The 21724-nt window shown below is 38.3% G+C and overlaps 1 protein-coding gene across 6 annotated transcripts in view; it reads right to left on the reverse strand.

Moving 5' to 3' along the window:
- VPS8 (VPS8 subunit of CORVET complex) overlaps positions 1–21724 on the reverse strand; it is a 291024-nt gene that overhangs the window by 69727 nt on the left and 199573 nt on the right. For all 6 annotated transcript variants that reach the window (XM_024995281.2, XM_024995278.2, XM_024995290.2 and 3 more), the window contains 5 exons: positions 20080–20161; positions 19685–19767; positions 11946–12026; positions 7378–7547; positions 3556–3721 (listed from right to left, as the gene is read on the reverse strand). In XM_024995281.2, coding sequence (XP_024851049.1) covers positions 3556–3721; positions 7378–7547; positions 11946–12026; positions 19685–19767; positions 20080–20161 — 582 coding nt within the window. The remainder of the gene's footprint in view (positions 1–3555; positions 3722–7377; positions 7548–11945; positions 12027–19684; positions 19768–20079; positions 20162–21724) is intronic.

The raw sequence follows: 21724 nt of genomic DNA on the forward strand, positions 1-21724 counted from the left end.
ACTCTCCCCCAATTTATCTACATAGTCAACACAATCCTAATAAAATCCCAGCATGAATATCTTGGAGAGAAACTGACAAGGTGATTTTTTACTTTATATGGAAAAGCAAGTAGAATAGCCAAATGTTAGAAAGAAGAACAAACTTGAAGGCCTCACACAATCTGATCCAGATTTATTATAAAGACACAGTCTTGGAGCAAGGACAGATATATAGATCAATGGAATAGAACAGAAAGTCTAGAAATAAACCTACATATACAAGGTCAACTGGGTTTTGATTAAGGTACAAAGGCAATTCAATGGATACCTTCATTCAAAAGAAAGAACTTCAATCTTTATCTCACCTGGTATTAAATAACTCCCAATGGATCAGTGGTTGCCAGGGGTTGGAGGGTGAAAAGAGAGGTTGACTACAAAGAGCTATGGGGGACTTTTGAGGGACGTGGTAATATTGTTCTATGTCTTGATTGTAAAGGAAGTTGTCAAAACTTGCAGAAGTGAATTTACTGTTTGTAAATTATGTATTAAAATATATAACTGCATACACAACTATTTTTTTAAAAAGGAAAAAAAGGCATATTTTAGCCTCTGGGGGCTATCTAGAAAGAAAGAAAAAAAATTAATTGATAATATGCATTCAGTCACAATCTGTTTATGAACAGAATATACCTGAAAGAGGGAAAAAAACTGAAGTACACCGAAATGCAAAGCCTTAGGTGTCTACATAAATAAAGGTTCCCACATCTGCATTTGAATTCAGCTTGGAAAGATGTTAGAAATCACAGGACCTGATTTTCCTTTCCTTTCCTGATTTTCCTTTCCAGTGCGAACAAGGAAGCACTGGATGACTAATAAATTTTCAATCCAGAAACATATTGAACATCTTCATCTGTATATCCAGAAGACATCTCTAACTCCTGTCTTACCCTCAGGTATGTTCTTTATTTATTGCTTTCTATCTCAGTAAATGGTACCACCATCCATTTGGTTGTTCAAATAAGAAATCTGGGTACTATCTTTGACTCTTCTCTCTGTCTTCCCTTCATCACCAACCAATTTAATTATCCCAAGTCCTATTAATTCTACCTCTCAAATATAGGTTACCTGTTGTAAAGCAGAAAATAATATAGAATTAAAAGTTGAGCATAACTGCATCTAGAAGGTGAAAGAGCAGTATGAGATGAAGCTAGCGAGGTAGACAGGGACCATATTAATTATTTTGATGTTTGTACTCATCTCAAACACATCTCACATATGGCTCTCTTCTCCATTCCAACTTCCACCATTCTAGTACAAGTTACTATTTCTTTCCACAAAATAATTTCAATATTCTTGGGTCTCCCTACATTCACCTATTCTTGTTTTCCTTTCAATTCATTTTCTGTACTGCAGTTCTTTTAAAAGCACTATTCTTTAAAAAAAAAACTACTATTTTGATCATATATTCTTCTTTAAAGCCCTTCAATGTCTTGTTTCTTTAGCACAAACATAAAAATAATTAGTATGGTCCCTGTTTACTTACTAATTTCATATAATACCATTCTTTCACCCTCTGGATCCAATCATACTCAGTGTCTAGTTCCTGCAGAGGTGCTTTGTTTATTCTATATACTGTTCCCTCTGCCTGGAATATTTCTCCTCCTGCCTATCCTTGTGCTTAAACTCTATCTTCTTTTTTTGCTTAGGGGGCAGCTAACTAACACTTTGAAGAAATCTTCCATGACATCTCATGTCTAGATCAGCTCTGCTCATTATCTACTTTTATAGCACAGTTCATCTGTAAGTACTTGTGGTATAATAAAAAATATCATTCAGTCTTTGTCCCTGGTTCCTATCACATAGTTCCTAAAACTCTCAGACTCTCCTGAGTGATAGACTGCCTTCTGAATGCTAATGAGATGACTGGTACTTGGGGACCCCTACATAGTTTCAGGATGGCAGCTGGTCATCAGAAAGATCAAACCATGACTAGAGATTTGGAACTTTCAGTTCTTCCCTCCCAATCCTTCCCCCATCCCCATATAGGAAGAGGGGAGAGGGGCTAGATATTGAGTCTAAGCACTAATGGCCAGTGATTTAATCAATCATGGTTAGGTAATGAAACTTCCAATAAAAACCCCTAAATGTTGAGGTTCAAGGAGTTTCCGGGTTGGTGAGCACACCGATAACTGGGAAGGTGGTATGCCAAGATACGGCATGGAAGCTCCGGGCACCCCCTTACCTTGCCCTATGCATCTCTTTCATATGGCTATTCCTGACTATCCTTTATAATAAACAGGTAAACATAAAGCATGTTCCCAAGTTCTGTGAATTGTCCTACTGAATTATTAAACCTGGGGGAGTGGATCATAGGGACCCCTAAATTTGTCAAGTCAGATAGAACAGTATGTAATCTGGTACCCCATTTGTAACTGGTGTCTGAAGTAAGGACAGTCTCTTGGGAATGGACCCTTAAATGTATAAAGTCTGACACTAATTTCTGGTGGTCGGTATGAGAACTGAATGGCAAAACTGGGCATACAGTTGGAACCCAGAGAACTGACAGAGTTGGTGTCAGAACTGAATATAGAAAAAACACCATGTAATTGGTGTCAGAAAGAACTGGAGAACACTTACTGGAAATCTGTTTATAATTTTGTTGTCATACAAACTCCGTAAGACAAATGTCTTGTTCTAGCATTTAACATGGTGTCTGGCACATGGTTCTGTATTTACTGGATGAATATGGATACTAGTGGCTACCACAGGAGTGCAGAAACTTTGAACTATTATCTGGGAGAAGCTAGGTCAGAGTTTTTTCCCTGGGTTATCTTCTGACTTAATATTCAAAGTTTAATTGATTTAGCATATGCTATGCTAAGTCACTTCAGTCGTGTCCGACTCTGTGTGACCCCATAGACGGCAGCCACCGGGCTCCCCCGTCCCTGAGATTCTCCAGGCAAGAACACTGGAGTGGGTTGCCATTTCCTTCTCCAATGCATGAAAGTGAAAAGATTTAGCATAAGTTAGATGATTTAAACATAATTCTAAATCATCTTTGATTGCTCCTTATTTCTCCAATCTGAAATGCTGGATCACCTCAGAAGTCAATCCTTCTATCTTCGATAATCTTTATAACCTTTCTTTTCTCTATACTCCCATCTCCAATGCATGCTCCCTTCTAACCTTCCACATCTAAATAAATCGCAACTACAGACTTCCAGTTTCTCAAGCCAAAAACAGAGAGAAAAAAGCAATGGGTTCAACATTTCACTAAGTGATGTTAACGTCAACTACAGGATAGGGCAGCATGGAGGAAGGTGCAGGAAACAGAAGACTAAGTAAATTTGCTGAGGCCTGAAAAGACCTGAAAAAAAATGAGGCCAGGTCTAAAAGACACTGTTAAGAAAAGACTATCTGCATGAGTGAGAGTGACAGTCACTCAGTCGTGTCCTACTCTTGGTAACCCCATGGACTGTATCCTGCCAGGCTCCTCTGTCCATGGAATTCTCCAGGCAAGAATACTGGTGTGGGTTGCCATTTCCCTCACCACCTTGACATGAAAACAAGTTTTACCTGTGATGGGGTTATCCTTCCCTTTTTAACTTCAGATGAATTTTCACTCAACTTTCCTGCTTTGTTACTTGAGCTGCATTTGTAGCACGTCCATCTTGTTTGCCCTTCAATTTCTATGGTGCACTCTTTGCTTTGCAGACAGAACGAGTGATATAAATGGCCACAGCTGCAAAATGAAGGTAACCAATTGACACTTTTCATTATCATAAAATCACAAACCTAAGTTGTATTAGTATTTAAAAGTGATAATTATTTCCAGTAAGCTGAAATGCATTGGTGGGTATATAGGTTAAGAAATAAGAAAAGAGATTTACTTGTTGCTCTCCTCTCTTTTTCAAAATCCAGACTCATGTATTTGTACACTTCAGTTGTGAGTACAACAGCATCACAGTTCTCTGACTACAAACTACCCAGGGGTGAGTTGAACTTCTGCTCATTTCTCAAACTATGAAACATCTTTAGATGGTTTGAACAACGTCAACTGGGGAAAATAATAATTATATAAGTCATTTGATAATGACATGAGTGGTATTTCTCATCAAATTTGAGAGTCATGATTTGATTTATAAGCATTCACAAAAATGTTACTACTATACAGTAAATTCTAACATCATTACTACAAAGAAATTTCCTGTTAATTACATTAAGCTACAAAATAGAACTTCCAGAAGTAAGCGTTGAGCGTAATTCTAAGTCATCTTCACTGATTCCTTCTCATTTCTCCAACCTGAAACGTTGGACCACCTCAGAAGTCAATACTTTTCTCTCTTCGATAGTCTTTAAAATCTTTTCTCTATCCTCTCCCATATATGTAACATGCCCCAAACCAAATTCTTGATTTCCACCAAACCCCACCCTCAATGCACACTCTCATCCAGCCTTTAAATAGTAACTAGAGCCTTCCAGTTTCTCAGGCCGAAAACTATTCCTTCTTTCATACCTCATATACAATCTATAAACAGATCTTGTCAGCTATTCCTTCAGAATATATACAGAATCCCATCACTGCTTACTTCATTACAATCATCTTGGGCCATCTCTCACTTCAGTTAAGTTCAGTTTAGTCGCTCAGTCGTGTCCAACTCTTTGCAACCCCATGAATCGCAGCACGCCAGGTCTCCCTGTCCACCACCAACTCCCAGAGTTCACCCAGACTCCCGTCCATCGAGTCAGTGATGCCATCCAGCCATCTCATCCTCTGCCGTCCCCTTCTCCTCCTGCCCACAATCCTTCCCAGATCAGAGTCTTTTCCAATGAGTCAACTCTTCGCATAAGGTGGCCAAAGTACTGGAGTTTCAGCTTTAGCATCAGTCCTTCCAAAGAAATCCCAGGGCTGATCTCCTTCAAAATGGACTGGTTGGATCTCCTTGCAGTCCAAGGGACTCTCAAGAGTCTTCTCCAACACCACAATTCAAAAGCATCAATTCTTTGGCGCTCAGCCTTCTTCACAGTCCAACTCTCACATCCATACATGACCACAGGAAAAACCATAGCCTTGACTAGACGGACCTTCGTTGGCAAAGTAATGTCTCTGCCTTTCAATATGCTATCTAGGTTGGTCATAACTTTCCTTCCAAGGAGTAAGCGTCTTTTGATTTCATGACTGCGGTCACCATCTGCAGTAAGTTTGGAGCCCCCAAAAATAAAGTCTGACACTGTTTCCACTGTTTCTCCCATCTATTTGCCATGAAGTGATGGGACCAGATGCCATGATCTTCATTTTCTGAATGTTGAGCTTTAAGCCAACTTTTTCACTCTCCACTTTCACTTTCATCAAGAGGCTTTTTAGTTCCTCTTCAGTATTCTTGCCTTGAGAACCCCATGAACAGTATGAAAACGCAAAATGATAGGATACTGAAAGAGGAACTCCCCAGGTCAGTAGGTGCCCAATATGCTCCTGGAGATCTCTCACTTGGATTAGCCTAAATGGTCATTCCACTTTCACCCTTGATATTCTGCAGTCTGTTCTCACCACAGCAGTCAAAGTGATCCTCAATACATAGATTATATTGTGTCAACCCTATCCTCAAAACCATCCAATGGCTTTTCATATCAGAGTAAGAGTAATTCTTCATAATGATTTAGTTCCTACATGATTTGGCTGCTGAAGTCATCTCTTATCATTTTCTCTTCACTCTGCTCAGGCAATGCTAGCCTGCTCACTCACTTCCAGAGAAGTATGCCAAGCACCTGCCTCATGGTTTCTGCACTTGCTGATCCTCTGTCTGGAGCACTCTACCCCAATATTGCATGGAAACTTCCCTTAAGTCTCTGCTCAAATGTCACTTAAGTTTCCCTAACAACTCTTCACAAATTACTAGTTCCCAGGGTTCTCTCTCTTCTATACCATATTTACTCATGGTAATTATTACATTTTTATTAATTAATTCATTTTTAACTACCTGTCCATAATCATCTTAACAGTGGTGTTCTCCCTGACCACTCTTCATAAAACATCTCCCACAGACACTCTACATCTCACTTAACATGCTTTTTTTTTTCCCCACCCTGTTATTTACTATCTGGCATTTCACTTGTCTATCTCTTTCACTAGAGTGTAAACTCTGAGAGCAAAACCTTTGTTTTGTTCATCTAGTACCCTATCCCTTCTAACAGTACCTGACACATAGTGTGTTTGATAAATAGTTGTTGAATGAATGGGCTCTTTATGTGATAAGAAATACTTTCCCTTCTAATCACCAAATCTACCAATCTTTATCTGTAAAAACAGAAGCTAACACTTATACAGTGCTTACTGTATGTCAGTATGGTTTTAAGTGTCTTATGTAAATTATCTCATTTAATCTTCACAAAAACTCTAGCAAGTAGGTACCATTATTATCCCTCTTTACAAATAAACAAACTAAGATGTAAAGAGATGAAATGATTTGTCAAAGTCTAATAGCTAGGAGAAGGAAACGGCAACCCACTCCAGTACTCTTGCCTGGAAAATTCCATGAATGGAGGAGCCTGGTAGGCTACAGTCCATGGGGTTGCAAAGAGTTGGACACGACTGAGCAACTTCACTGGAATAGCTAGGAAGTGGAAGGGTAAAGGTTTGAACTCAAGGTTTAAAGCCTGGCTCTAGAGTCCATCTTACACTGCCTCTATCTATATATTCCGGATGAGCTGTTTCCTCCTGAGATCAAACCTTCTACTTTTACACTAGACTTCTTCTCTCTTTGCATTGTGGCTTTAAATATCATTTACATGCTGATGATTTCTAAATTTATATTTCCAGGACATATCTCTGACTAGAATAGCTGTCTACCTGACATTCCTACTTAAATGTTTAAAAGGCATCTCAAACCTAACATCTCCAAGACAAAACTCTTGATTTCCCTAGGTCCTTATGCCTGTTCCTTCTTATTTTAGAGGACAGTACCACATTCATTCAGTAGCTTGGGCTGAAGATGTTTTTGCCTGTCACTTCACATCAGCAAGTTAGCTCTTCTCTTAAAATATATTCCTAACCTTCACTCCTACCACTCGCATTCTGCACAAATGTCACTTTCTTAGACATATCTTTCCTCATTATCATATCTTAAAATAGCATTCTCACCCTGAACACTTTTTCCCATCCCCTTACCCTGTGTATTATTTCTCTCCATAGCTCTCATTATCTGTATTTATTTGTGACCTGACCACTCTAATACTCTTTCCCCCTGATCCCTATGCAGAATATAAGATCTAAGAGAACAGGAACTCTGCCTTGTTTTGTTCACTGCCAGAATGGCGGACTGGGGCTGTGTGTCTATGTGTGCTCCTGCCTGGCAATACATGTACACACTCATATGTACTACGTTTCCTTCCCTCTCTTACCTAAAGACAATAATTTCATCAGCCATTTCTTGGCGTCTCTTGTACTGCTGCAAACAAATAGAGCAGTAATCCTGCTTGGGATTCAGTCCTCTGGTAACTGAAGCTCTCAGGTTACACAATGACCAATGGAGATCTTGGTTTAGAAGGCTAGTTGTCGTTTCCAGCAGGGTCTATGAATGACAAAAATAAAAAGAAATCAACAAAAAGTTGTTTATAAAGTGAGAGACAGAGGGGATGAGTCAATTGAGTCTCTCAATTGCACTTGCTTCATTTTCAACCACAGCTGAATTGGAATATACTACAAAGGCATAAAATCGATCAAATAAACATCAAAGCACCTCAGACTTAACTGGTTAACTTCAATGCACAAGTACTGATAAGTACTACATCAAGAGTCTCAAAATAATTATTAAAAGGCTGTCACTAGTTACTATGGAGAAATGAGTGCTCTGCCATCATTGTGGCTTAATTTGGTACTGATGGCTTTCAGATGACTGGATTAACCCAAAGCTACTTATTTATTAACACTCATATAATAAGCTCTCTTTGAATTGCTCAAAGTTCTAACAATTGTTAAAAAAATACTCTGATTTTTTAAATACAAACTGCATCCATAGCAATATTCCACATTAACTTTTCACTGGAAAAGCTAATGGTCATTACTCATTTTTCATCTCCCTTGGGCAAGAGATCACATTTTCCAATCAGCACTTAAAAGCTATTTAAATCTACTCAAGACTGTGACATCTGTCATTAAGTCACATAAAGGTATTTCACAGCTATCACATTATGTCATTTAAGGTTCCCTGTATTTGGAAAGTATTGTTTCCTTCAGTTCAGTCGCTCAGTCATGTCCGACTCTTTGCGACCCCATGAATTGCAGCACGCCAGGCCTCCCTGTCCATCACCAACTCCTGGAGTTCACTCAAACTCACATTCATCAAGTCGGTGATGCCATCCAGCCATCTCATCCTCTGTTGTCCCCTTCTCCTCCTGCCCCCACCCCTCCCAGCATCAGGGTCTTTTCCAATGAGTTGACTCTTTGCATGAGGTGGCCAAAGTACTGGACTTTCAGCTTTAGCATCATTCCTTCCAAAGAACACCCAGGACTGATCTCCTTTAGAATGGACTGGTTGGATCTCCTTGCAGTCCAAGGGACTCTCAAAGAGTCTTCTCCAACACCACAGTTCAAAAGCATCAATTCTTCGGCCTTCAGCCTTCTTCACAGTCCAACTCTCACATCCATACATGACCGCTGGAAAAACCATAGCCTTGACTAGACGGACATTTGTTGGCAAAGTAATGTCTCTGCTTTTGAATATGCTATCTAGGTTGGTCATAAATTTCCTTCAAAGAAGTAAGTGTCTTTTAATTTCATGGCTGCAGTCACCATCTGCAATGATTTTGGAGCCCCCCAAAAATAAAATCTGACACTGTTTCCCCATCTATTTCCCATGAAGTGATGGGACCAGATGCCATGATCTTCGTTTTCTGAATGTTGAGCTTTAAGCCAACTTTTTCACTCTCCACTTTCACTTTCATCAAGAGGCTTTTGAGTTCCTCTTCACTTTCTGCCATAAGGGTGGTGTCATGTGCATATCTGAGGTTATTGATATTTCTCCTGGCAATCTTGATTCCAGCTTGTGCTTCTTCCAGCCCAGCGTTTCTCATGATGTACTCTGCATAGAAGTTAAATAAGCAGGGTGACAATATACAGCCTTGATGTACTCCTTTTCCTATTTGGAACAGTCTATTGTTCCATGTCCAGTTCTAACTGTTGCTTCCTCACCTGCATACAGGTTTCTCAAGAGGCAGGTCAGGTGGTCTGGTATTCCCATCTCTTTCAGAACTTTCCACAGTTTATTGTGATCCACACAGTCAAAAGGCTTTGGCATAGTCAATAAAGCAGAAATAGATGTTTTTCTGGAACTCTCTTGCTTTTTCGATGATCCAGTGGATGTTGGCAATTTGATCTCTGGTTCCTCTGCCTTTTCTAAAACCAGCTTGAATATGTGGAAGTTCACAGTTCACGTATTGCTAAAGCCTGGCTTGGAGAATTTTGAGCATTACTTTACTACTGTGTGAGATGAGTGCAACTGTGCGGTAGCTTGAGCATTCTTTGGCATTGCCTTTCTTTGGGATTGGAATGAAAACTGACCTTTTCTAATCCTGTGGCCACTGCTGAGTTTTCCAAATTTGCTGGCATATTGAGTGCAGCACTTTCACAGCATCATCTTTCAGGATTCGAAATAGCTCAACTGGAATTCCATCACCTCCACTAGCTTTGTTCGTAGCTTTGATGCTTTCTAAGGCCCACTTGACTTCACATTCCAGGATGTCTGGCTCTAGGTCAGTGATCACACCATCATGATTATCTTGGTCATGAAGATATTTTTTGTACAGCTCTTCTGTGTATTCTTGCCACCTCTTCTTAGTATCTTCTGCTTCCGTTAGGTCCATACCATTTTTGTGCCTCACTACATCTAATTCTCAACATTCAGATGTATCATTTTGATGTGCAGTTGGGTTCTTTTCTGTTGGTCCCAAAGGGGAAGATATACTGTCCATCCTCCTTGCTACACAGTCTTGTCCTTAAACTTTATCTATAATGCAGAACTTTTTGTTCTAATGGTCTATTTTAATTCTTTCCAATCAACTCCATCTTTTCTTCCTCTTCCAAAGTTTGTAAAAACTTTCAGTTTTGCATTCAGCTTCCTTTTGCCATCCCGGAATCTGTGCCTGAAGGGGGATCAGCTTCCTTGCACTATGCTTACTTAACAAAACTGCAGTTCTTACAACACCCTAAGAAAAGCTCTGTCACTCAATTTCTTTTTCTTCTATTGAAAAAGCAGACATTGTATCTAACATGTCTAAATGGCACTTTTCCTTGGTGGCTTCATGAGTCACTTTGAAGTACATGAAGAAAAATTTGTACACTAAGCTGGCTCTTACTGAGAATTAATGCCACAGGCAGTTTCGGGTTAAGGGAAGAAACATCCACTGGATCATGGAAAAAGCAAGAGAGTTCCAGAAAAACATCTATTTCTGCTTGATTGACTATGCCAAAGCCTTTGACTGTGTGGATCACAAGAAACTCTGGAAAATTCTGAAAGAGATGGGAATACCAGACCACCTGACCTGCCTCTTGAGAAACCTGTATGCAGGTGAGGAAGCAACAGTTAGAACTGGACATGGAACAATAGACTGTTCCAAATAGGAAAAGGAGTACATCAAGGCTGTATATTGTCACCCTGCTTATTTAACTTATGTGCAGAGTACATCATGAGAAACGCTGGGCTGGAAGAAGCACAAGCTGGAATCAAGATTGCCGGGAGAAATATCAATAACCTCAGATAAACACATGACACCACCCTTATGGCAGAAAGTGAAGAGGAACTCAAAAGCCTCTTGATGAAAGTGAAAGAGGAGAGTGAAAATGTTGGCTTAAAGCTGAACATTCAGAAAACGAAGATCATGGCATCTGGTCCCATCACTTCATGGCAAATAGATGGGGAAACAGTGTCAAACTTTATTTTGGGGGGCTCCAAAATCACTGCAGATGGGGACTGCAGCCATGAAATTAAAAGACGCTTACTCCTTGGGAAGAAACTTATGACCAACCTAGATAGCATATTCAAAAGCAGAGACATTACTTTGCCAACAAAGGTCCATCTAGTCAAGGCTATGGTTTCTCCAGTGGTCATGTATGGATGTGAGAGTTGGACTGTGAAGAAAGCTGAGCACCGAAGAATTGATGCTTTTGAATTGTGGTGTTGGAGAAAACTCTTTGAGAGTCCCTTGGACTGCAAGGAGATCCAACCAGTCCATTCTAAAGGAGATCAGTCCTGGGTGTTCATTGGAAGGACTGATGCTAAAGCTGAAACTCCAATACTTTGGCCATCTCATGTGAAGAGTTGACTCACTGGAAAAGACCCTGATGCTGGGAGGGGTTGGGGGCAGGAGGAGAAGGGAACAACAGAGGATGAGATGGCTGGATGGCATCACCAACGTGATGGACGTGAGTCTGAGTAAATCGGAGTAAACTCCGGGAGTTGATGATGGACAGGGAGGCCTGGCGTGCTGCAATTCATGGGGTCACAAAGAGTCGGACATGACTGAGCTACTGAACTGAACTGAATGACCATTTCTGGTTAGTAGTGATTAACTGTTTCAGAATGTTTAAAAGAACACTAATTTTATTCTACAATTTTTCTATACTCACGCTGATCCTTCCTTTTTTGAGTTATACCTTTATATTCCATTATTTTCCAAGAAAGTTTCTTATATTTTTCATTTGGAAAACAAGATCTATGTCCCACCGCTCATGAATCAAAAGAGTAAAATAAATTCTAAAGCTGCAATTACACATTCCAGAATATATGTGTATATGTATACAAAATATAAATTAATTAAGGTCAAGAGAAATTTTAAAATTAGAAAGTCATACACTTCAATCTTTCAAACTTGCACTAAACAGATGGTAATTTCTAAAGAAAAGTATAGGTGCAAAGAGAAAAGAATAGCTTCTTTCTACCTTAGAATGGGCTTAGAAATAGAAAGTAGCTTACCTGTTCATAGTTAAAGGTATCCAACATTCCCAGAATAAGGCCCTGGATTTCTCCAAGTTTTCCTTTTCCATAAACTGGGTCCTAATTAGAAAAAAGTTGCTAAAGATTATAATTTCATTCTTGTTATTTTAAATGTATTTTAAAATATAAGTTATCTGATAAAGTCAAATACTCTTAAGTATTTGTCAATAGTCACAAAATACTTATTCTTCTATGAGCCTTTCTACTGGAAATGTACACTGGTCTCAGGTCATCAAAGCATTTTGGAAAAGCAAATAAAATTTAAATGATCCAGGTCTCTTGCTTAACAACCATAAATTTCACTCTGATTTTCTGCAGCAAGCTTCCTTTCCTTCTTATTAAACATCACCTATCGTTTTGGGGGGCTTCCCTGGTAGCTCAGATGGTAAAGAATCTGCCTGCAATGCAGGAGACCCAGGTTCAATCTCTGGTCAGGAAGATCCCCTGGAGAAGGAAATGGCAACCCACTCCAGTATTCTTGTCAGGAAAACCCCATGAACAGAGGAGCCTGGCACGCTGTAGTCCATGAGGTCACAAAGAGTCGGACATGACTGAGCAACTAATAGACACACATCCCTTTTTGAGCTCTTATTTATCTGCTACATTAAAACCAAAGTTCTCAAGAACACTCAGAATCTGTTCAACTCCTCCTATGACCCACATCTGGCCACCGTCTGGTCCAAACCAAGTCACGCCAGTTTAGGAGATCAGTTTCTGAATCTAAGCAACTTGCAGTTTTTCAAAGTTTTTTTTAATCAAATCACTACTGATAAACAACAGATACCTAGACAATGTTCCTTCCACTGCTTTTCATATGAGGTATGCCAAATAGTTTATCATAAACAATTTGAAAAACACTGTTGTGTACAAAAATAAACGTGAACTGAAATCCAACCACCCCAATAGAAACACTTTTGATTTTTTGAGGTATATTCTTCCAGTCTTATTTCTGGGGAAGGAGAAAGAAGGATGTATTTTGGGGGGCATTTCACATAATACATTTACTTTTTTTACTTAATAGTATGTTGTGAGCAGTTTCCCATATCATCAAATAATAGGAACAGTTACAGGGTATGAAACATGTGAAGATGGTATGTGTTATTCAACCATTCTCTGTGGTTGGGGATTTAGGTTTCTCTCCCCATAGTCCACCTTGAGGTCCCATCCCTATTATCAAATGCTGCTGCTACTACTAAGTCGCTTCAGTCGTGTCCAACTCTGTGCGACCCTAGAGACGGCAGCCCACCAGGCTCCCCCGTCCCTGGGATTCTCCAGGCAAGAACACTGGAGTGGGTTGCCATTTCCTTCTCCAATGCATGAAAGTGAAAAGTGAAAGTGAAGTCGCTCAGTCGTGTCTGACCCTCAGCGACCCCATGGACTGTAGCCTACAATGCTCCTCTGTCCATGGGATTTTCCAGGCAAGAGTACTGGAATCAAATGCTGGTGGCTGTAAATTTTGGTCTCAGTCTCTGAGTCTTTCTTAGGAGGAGATTTCAAGAAAGAAAAATGACATACAAACTAATAAACTAAATAATAAACTAGTATTTGCTAGATAAAAGTAACAAATACGAGTAACTAAATGATAAACTAATGTTTGCTGGGAGGTATGGGGAACACTTCTGGTTACTTACTAAGGAGTAGGGGTTATTAAAATCTTGGTACAGTGAGTTCAGATGTTAAGAGAAAAAAAAAAAAGACTGTGGACCAGGGAAAACTTAGGAGAAAGATATAGAAATGTGAGAAGAAACTGTGCTTTCATGCACTTGTACAACATAATCTTAGGATTTGTTTTTTTTCTCTTCTATGCTCTGGTGATGGTTCCTGAAGACAGGACAGATGCAGTTTCTAACTCAGATCAGTGATCAGTACTTTCAGCTGGTCAAGAGCAGCACCAGATTGTCTGCCATAGGTTCCTGGTCCTGATGCTGAGGTACTGCTGAAGAAACCGTGTCCTAATTAACAAGTTTACTTCCTGTACTAATTAACAGGTTTACTTTGGGCTTGAACAGATCATTTAAACTTACTGCGGAAATCTGTCTCACTGAGACATTCGTGTACTAATTAACAAGTTTACTTTGGGCTTGAACAAATCACTTAAACTTACTGGGGAAATCTGTCTCACTAAGTTAAAGATACCTGTCCAACAATGTGCAGAGCATCTGCAAAAGACAAAACAACAGACATCTCAGACTACCTCTTTACTAGAACAACAACTCAGGCCATGTACGCATGAGACAATCTTTTAATTTTCTTTGCATAAAAACGGATCCATGTTAACACTTCTGAACTTACATCCAATTACACTTATGGTCAAGCTCTCAGTAAATATACCTCTTTAAGTATAAATGGACACTATGTAATACTTTATTACAAAAACATTGTAACAGCTACTCTAACATGTCCACACATACACAATACAAGTATGTACTGTGTATGTGTGGACAGAAAAGCACACACTCCAGCACAAAAAAGCTCTGTTATTCACCCATGACAAGGGTGGTTTGGAGAACAAAGAGGTCTTGCAAAGGTTAAATGCTGGAAAAAGAAGAAACCTTTATAGGTCACGTCTATATTTGTATCAGTACATTTCACTCTAATATGCATAATTTAAAAGCAAAATCATGAAAATAACCTCATGCTGGGACAACATATAAATTATAGAATGCAAAAGAGAGCTCAAGGCTTCTGGCACAGCATGCACACAATCTACTAGCTTTTCAAATTATTTTCCAAATATGTCAGCTAGATTCTTCAGCAATAAATAACTGCTGAAGTTTCTCTTTAACTTGTCCATAATCTACAAAAGAAGAGCACATTTAGGTACTTCAAACAAACTTGTTTTTTAAAAAGCATGTTATAAAAAGATGTGATGACCACTTTTTTCCAGCATTTTCTTTCTTTTAAATTGAAGTAATAGTTGGTTTACAATATTGGGTTAGTTTCAGGTGTAAAGCATAGTGATTCAGTTACTTTTTCTGATTATATTCTGTTATAGGTTATATGATATTGAATATAATTTCCCATGCCATACAGTAAATGCATGTTGTTTGTCCATTTTATACACAGGAGTTTGCATCTGTTAAACCCATATTCCTAATTTGTTCCTCTCCCCCCTCCTCCTTTTGGTAACCATAAACTTGTTTTTTTATATCTGTGAGTCTGTTTCTGATTTTTATGTAGATTCATTTGTCTTTTTAGAGTCCCATATATAAGTGATTGGAGAAGGAAATGCCAACCACTCTGGTATTCTTGCCTGGAAAATTCCATGGCAGGGGAGCCTGGTGGGCTACAGTGCATGGGGTCTCAAAGAGTTGGACATAACTGAGCAACTAACACTTTCACTTTTCATACAGGGAGGCCTGGTGTGCTGCAGTACATGGGGTTGGAAAGAGTTGGACATGACTTAGTGACTGAACAATAACAACAATACAGTATTTATATCTGACTCACTTCACTAAGTATAATATTCTCTAGGTCCATCTATGTTCTTGCAAATAGCAATACCTCTATTGCTTTCTGATACTTATTATAGCATACATATGGGAAGCTGGCTGTATAGCACAGGGAGCTCAGTTTGGTACTCTGTGATGATCTAGAGGGGTGGGATGGGGTGAACTGGGGTTGGAATGAGGCTAAAGAGTGAGGGGATATATGTAAACATACAGCTGATTCACACTGTTGTACAGCAGAAACTAATACAACATTGTAAGCAATTATGCTCCAATAAAAAGAAATTTAAAAATTTTAAAAAATTTAAAAAAAATACAATTTTTACTGATCAAGCATTACTTATTATTATTTATCAAACATTACTTTAAAATATGAATAATGCCAAGAGAGTATAAGTCATTTGTTTGTATTAATTCCCTTAGTAAAACAGTCATAAGCAGCTTTTCAGAAGCCAAAAATTACTTTTGCCATAGAGTGAAGATAAGAACAGGGAGTAAAGGCAGAATGTATATAACATAAATATGGTCCCTTAAAAATACTAACTTATCAAAACTGAAAGGGAAAAAAAAAATACTGACTTATCACCTAATGTTCATGAATGAAACCTGTACAATTAAGGTCCCCAGGAACATTTTGAATGAACATTTAGGTCAGGAAGATCTTTGAGAACCTCTCATCATGTCAATATCTCTTCTAAGGGGCAATAAAAATAGTTAAACCCTCTGATACTTGAATGTTTCCTAGAACTCCATTTTGGCCTTAAGCCTTTTTTACTAATTCCATTCATGCTGAACTTCCTCTAGTTTCAAAGAATTTAACTACTACTTCTGTGCTGATGACTTCCAAATCTTCCTCTCCACTTCTTACCTCTTCCTATGAAGTCTGGTCTTGTATCCCCACTGCTCATTGTTAGCCAAACAAAACTGAAATCAGGGGCTTAGCTGGGTTCTTCTTGTGTTCTCCTACATCTAATCAGTCAAAAGGTCAATTAAATTCTGTTAGCTAAGCAAGTTCTGAATCCACTTCTCCTATCCATTCTATGTAACTCAATTAACAACTTTGAGTACCTATTATGAATACATTCTGGGTATTTCTATGCCTTCAGTCTCAGTCTCGAGCCCTTCCACTTTATCCTATATAATACAGACGGAGTGATCTTTCTAAAAAGAAACCTCATTCCATCAGTCCTCTGGTTAAAATCTTGTAATGACTATTTAGTGAATTTAAAATAAAAACCAAAGTCCCTTCCACAGTTTACAAAGCAATTAAGGACAGGGTCCCTGCCTCTCAAACTTCAGCTCTGTGACGCAACTTTAATCTTGTCCTATGTTCCAAGCATACTTAAACATCTGCAACTCCTCAAACATACCAACCATGTTTCACCTCAGATTCTTTTATATATAGTTCACTCTGCTTAGAATAGTCCTTTTTTTTTTTTTTTTAAACCACTGATTCCTTTAGGTTTTTTAAGATTCAGTTCAGACATCTACTCCTCCAGGAAATCTTTCCACAGTCTGTCTCACATATATACTTTCATTGGCATTCCTCTGGCCACAGAGGAGAAACCTAGCTCATTCTATCTTACTCAAAAAATGTAATAATTGTAAAGGTGCTGGGGTGTTTAAGGATCCAAACAAAGGAATACAGGTAAGGCTTAAGAACAACAATGAGGGATGCAGACACCTTCAGGATTTTCTCTCCACACTCCTCTCCCAATGTCTTGAATTCTCTCCTTCTATCTTCTCTCTTCTCCATGTATCTTGTCTATTCTCCTCTTTGTGTGCCTGCTTCATTGTTCTTCTCTCTGAAGATTAACTTTATACTATTTCAGTCCATATGACAGAAAGGTAGTCACTGTCAGCTCCTGAACTTTTGTACCTTATATAATCCAGAGAATTGCAGAGAAACTCTTCACCTTTTCAATTCAGTTCCAAAATTTCCTGAAGAGGATACTGGTTGGCCCCTCTTGGCCAGCTGCCCACTTCGAGTCAATCAGGTAGAGTCAAGGGGCAGAGTCATGCTTTCACATGGCTGTTCCACTATTATCATGTGGACTGAAAGTGTACAGATACAGAAGTAGCAATTACCCTACCTGGGGTTCAGAGCATGTAATCCTTAAGGCAGCCAATATGACCTGCTCTTTAGAGTCCTATGAATTGTTATATCAGATATTTTCTTGTCTCCCCACAGGTCTTTTAAGGCAAGAACTGTGCCTTTTTTCCATCTACCCAGATAATTAACCAAACAGGGTAACATATAATATATAAATCAATTAATAACTAATTCCTCAAAAAAACCAGTGAAAGTCACTCAGTTGTGTCTGACTCTTTGAGATCTCATGGATTATATAGTCCATGCAATTCTCCAGGCCAGAATACTGGAGTGGGTAGCCATTCCCTTCTCCAGGAGATCTTCCCAAACCAGGGAATCTTCCCAACCCAGGGATCGAACCCAGATCAAACCCACTGCAGGTGGATTCTTTACCACCTGAACCACCAGGGAAGCCACTAGATTTATAAGATTAGAGTGCCACGAAACACCAGGGACTGAATGAAGCAAATGAAGGAGCTTACATGATATAGTAGGAGACCATGTATATTAAGAGATCAGAGACTTTGGTGGTAGTCTGGATGTTGCCTCTAATGGTGGATCAGGTACATAACTTTCTATACTTTAGTTTCCTCCTTCATCAACAGAAATTTTTATAGTAGCCCCACCTACTTCAAGAGATTCTTGTGAGCTTCAAAAACAGTATCTGTGAAAGCAACTTGAAAAAATAAAAATCTCTATACAAACATAAGGTAGAGTTAAGTGAAAACAGGAATTTAACAATCAGCATACTCTCTTGATTAGTGTGAGTTAACCACTGATGGTGGAAATGGTAAGACTACAACTAAAATGAATACCAGTATAACACAAAAATAAAGATTTTCAAATATCAAAAGCCTTCAAGGATACGAGTCTCGAAATACACTATTTTAAAAAAATTATATGCATTTGCCAAAAGAAAAAATCAATTTCTATTTATTATAATTTATGTATTAAAATGTGATGAAAGCTCAACATAAAGATAAATGTGTATAATGAGAGGAAAGACACTTTTGGCTTTAGGATTTCATTTTTTTCTAATTTATTGGTAAATTAAAGTACTCCTGCATTATAGAGATAGTTCATATATGACTAAAACCTTATGACAGATGTATTTTAGAATGGATATAAGAAAAGCTGTCTGTACCAAATTATTATTCAATTCATGATAAAGATCAAATGAAGTGATACATGTGAAGACACATTCTAAATGATAACATACAATGTGGTGAAAGACTGTTGGATACAGTAGTCTTTATCAGCAAAGGCCCAGCTGCTTCATACCAGATGGGAAAGGAGAACTTGTAGAGTCTTAAAAGAGAGCTGAAAGCAACATTCTTGGTTGGATAAAAATAATTTGAAAATTATGAAGATCAATAGCATCATATTACTGTTTTGCTTTGTTTTGGTGTGTCTGTATCCTGCTTCCCTGGTGGCTCAGATGGTAAAGAATTTGCCTGCATTGTGGTAGACCAGGGTTTGATCCCTGGGTTGGGAAAATTCCCTGGGGAAGGGAATGGCTACCCACTCCAGTATTCTTGCCTGGAGAATTCCATGGACAGAGAGGAGCCTGGCACGTTATAGTCCATGGGGTTGCAAAGAGCTGGGCATGACTGAGCGACTAACACTTTCACGTTTCACTTATCCTGCATAAAGTAAGGAAAGACAAAATGGATTCTAAGGATAATTCCTACTGTTTGCCCAAGAATGTTCACAGATTTTTCTAAAAATATCTTAGCATATTTTTAGCATTCTCTTTTTGATGAAGTTGGAAAGGTTCAGGCCTTTTTGCTGAAGAGTAAGAGATGAGTTTTGGACAAAGTTTTAGGATGAATTAGAAAACCTAAGTAACAAGATTAAGAAATGTCCATATTAACAATTTTTATGTGTTTTTTTTGCACTAAAAAGTGTAACCAGCTGGAAACAGGACACCAAAAAGAAGCTTATGTATCTGAATCCCAAGGTCACAGTGAACAACTGAAGGCTGCAAGGGTGTGCCAGGTAAACTGACATCTCTGGATGAGAGCTAAAGGATGAGAGTCACAGTCATGCCTTAGATATTATCTAATGCCAAAAATCAGCTGCATTGTGTTCGAGACCCGCTTAAACATTATTTATATATACATAACTAAAATATAAGTTAAAACTGATCAACACTGAATTTTACCCTTTCAACTCACCTGTAAGATTCGCTGCAGGATGGATGGAAGGGCAATAAATGCTGCCATACTGTTGAGAACTTGCATGGTCAAAGATTTCAGAGCTGTTGTAACAACATGTTAATATTAAGGTTAGTTTAAAATCAGAGTTTTAGGTTTTTCCTGTAAGTCAGGAATAAAGCTTCCTAGAAACTTAGCTAACCAAGCTAAGTTTGATATTTTAAAGCTACTGTTATTTAGACAAAGGATGTAACTGGTGCCTCAGAAAGAAGTGAACCTGAAAAATGAGATCAACATTACAGTATGATTTCATTAAGGATAATAATAATAATATGATGTTTGGAGAAGGTATTTAAATGACTATTTCTAGCAGATAAAACTTGAGTGATGGTATAGATGGATGCTGATAAACTTACCTTCAGAGTGTGGATGAGGTGAAGCTGAACTAGACAGCTTCTGAGGGGCCATCATTGCCTCCAATAACGGAAACCAGAGTGCCTATAATGTCACAGAAAAACAAAAGTACTGTGCTGTTTTTAAGAATAACTAACATCAGCCTACTGTTTCATAGGCTGAAATGTACTTCTCATACACACTTGTTGGTAAAAATCAGGAAAAGAAAAGATGGAACACCTGACAAGGAAGAGACAATAAAAAGCAAAAACCATAACCACAACAGATACCTTTACCATGCACCTTGGGAAAATTAAGGAAGCTGAAGTTAAGTAAGTCTAGACCTTGGAACTGCAATCTTCTGTGTCTCAGAAGAGGGGAGGTTCAAAGGAGCCAGAGCAGAGCCTCCAGCTATTCTTAACTGTCTAAACGGACCTATGTAATGCAGAAGGGGACAGAGAACTACCTCACAACTACCCTCCTCCCATTTCTTGTCAGCTTGACATCAAGCAAGATAAATGAATACAATTATCTCAAGTTTTCTCCTGTGTCAAGCATTATTTTGTATTTCCTCAGTCATCATAAACTAAGAAGTCGAAGTTACCATTATTTCAATTAATATTCCCAACCACAGAATGAGGTTGGAAATTTATTTATGAGAAAATTAGTTTATGAGATAAATTAATAGATCTGTCATTTATTCCTATTAGGTACTGTATTAAGTGTTTACATACAATTTTCATTTCAACTGGCAATTTAATCTCATGATAACCTAATACAGTAAGCATTACCTTTACTGGAGACAAGATAACTGAAGCTTAGAGAAGTTGAGTAATTTGCCAAAAGATTATACACTGCCATATGTGCATCATACGTATTCTTGCTAAGCCTTAGAAAAAATCTTCATCATCAAAAATCAAACTAATACATTTTAAAATTTCAAGCATATTTTCTTGTTGGGTAGAGATTTACAAAGCCCTCATTTAACCCGGAATCTTGGAAGAGACCTATTCCTGCAAACATCCAACAGGCATGAAGAAAAGTCAGCACTGAGAGAGCAGGACAAGCATGGTTACTCAGGGAGCCCACTAAGGGGACAGGCTCACAATCCAGAGACTTTCCAACTGGGCAGCCTCCCACTGAAAGAGCTCTATACAAGGAAGCCCTTGTCTGCCCCCACTTGAGGTTTTCTAAGGCCAGGATTTTATGCTTTATTTTTTAAACAGTTTTTCTTCTAGTTTTTAAGATACTTGTTTTAACTATGTTGTATACTGACAATTCTTTATTTTATCAAAATTTTAATTTATTTTATCTAGTACTCATGAATTTTTAATCTTGTATTTTATTCTTAGATGGCTTTACTTTGCTTGTCTTTCAGTTGCCTATTTCAACTTGTTTTTAAACCACATCATTTCTTTCTGTCTTTTAATCTAACTGTATATGGTATACCTAAATTTTACCTTTTTGGTTTTCATAATATATTTAGAAATTTGATTTAAATTTGTCCTTATTTAATCCAGGAATTTTAGATGAATTACCTTTTTAAAGGTTACTTTATTCTTGATTTATAAATAGCAGACTGGGGAAGCATGGTTGTACAGGTAAGAGCCATGGGAAGTATTTATACCCTAAATAGAGGAACTTTTCAATTAAATCTCCATATTAACC

This window comes from Bos taurus, chromosome 1 (assembly GCF_002263795.3).
Source record: "Bos taurus isolate L1 Dominette 01449 registration number 42190680 breed Hereford chromosome 1, ARS-UCD2.0, whole genome shotgun sequence".
Classification (NCBI taxonomy): domain Eukaryota; kingdom Metazoa; phylum Chordata; class Mammalia; order Artiodactyla; family Bovidae; genus Bos; species Bos taurus.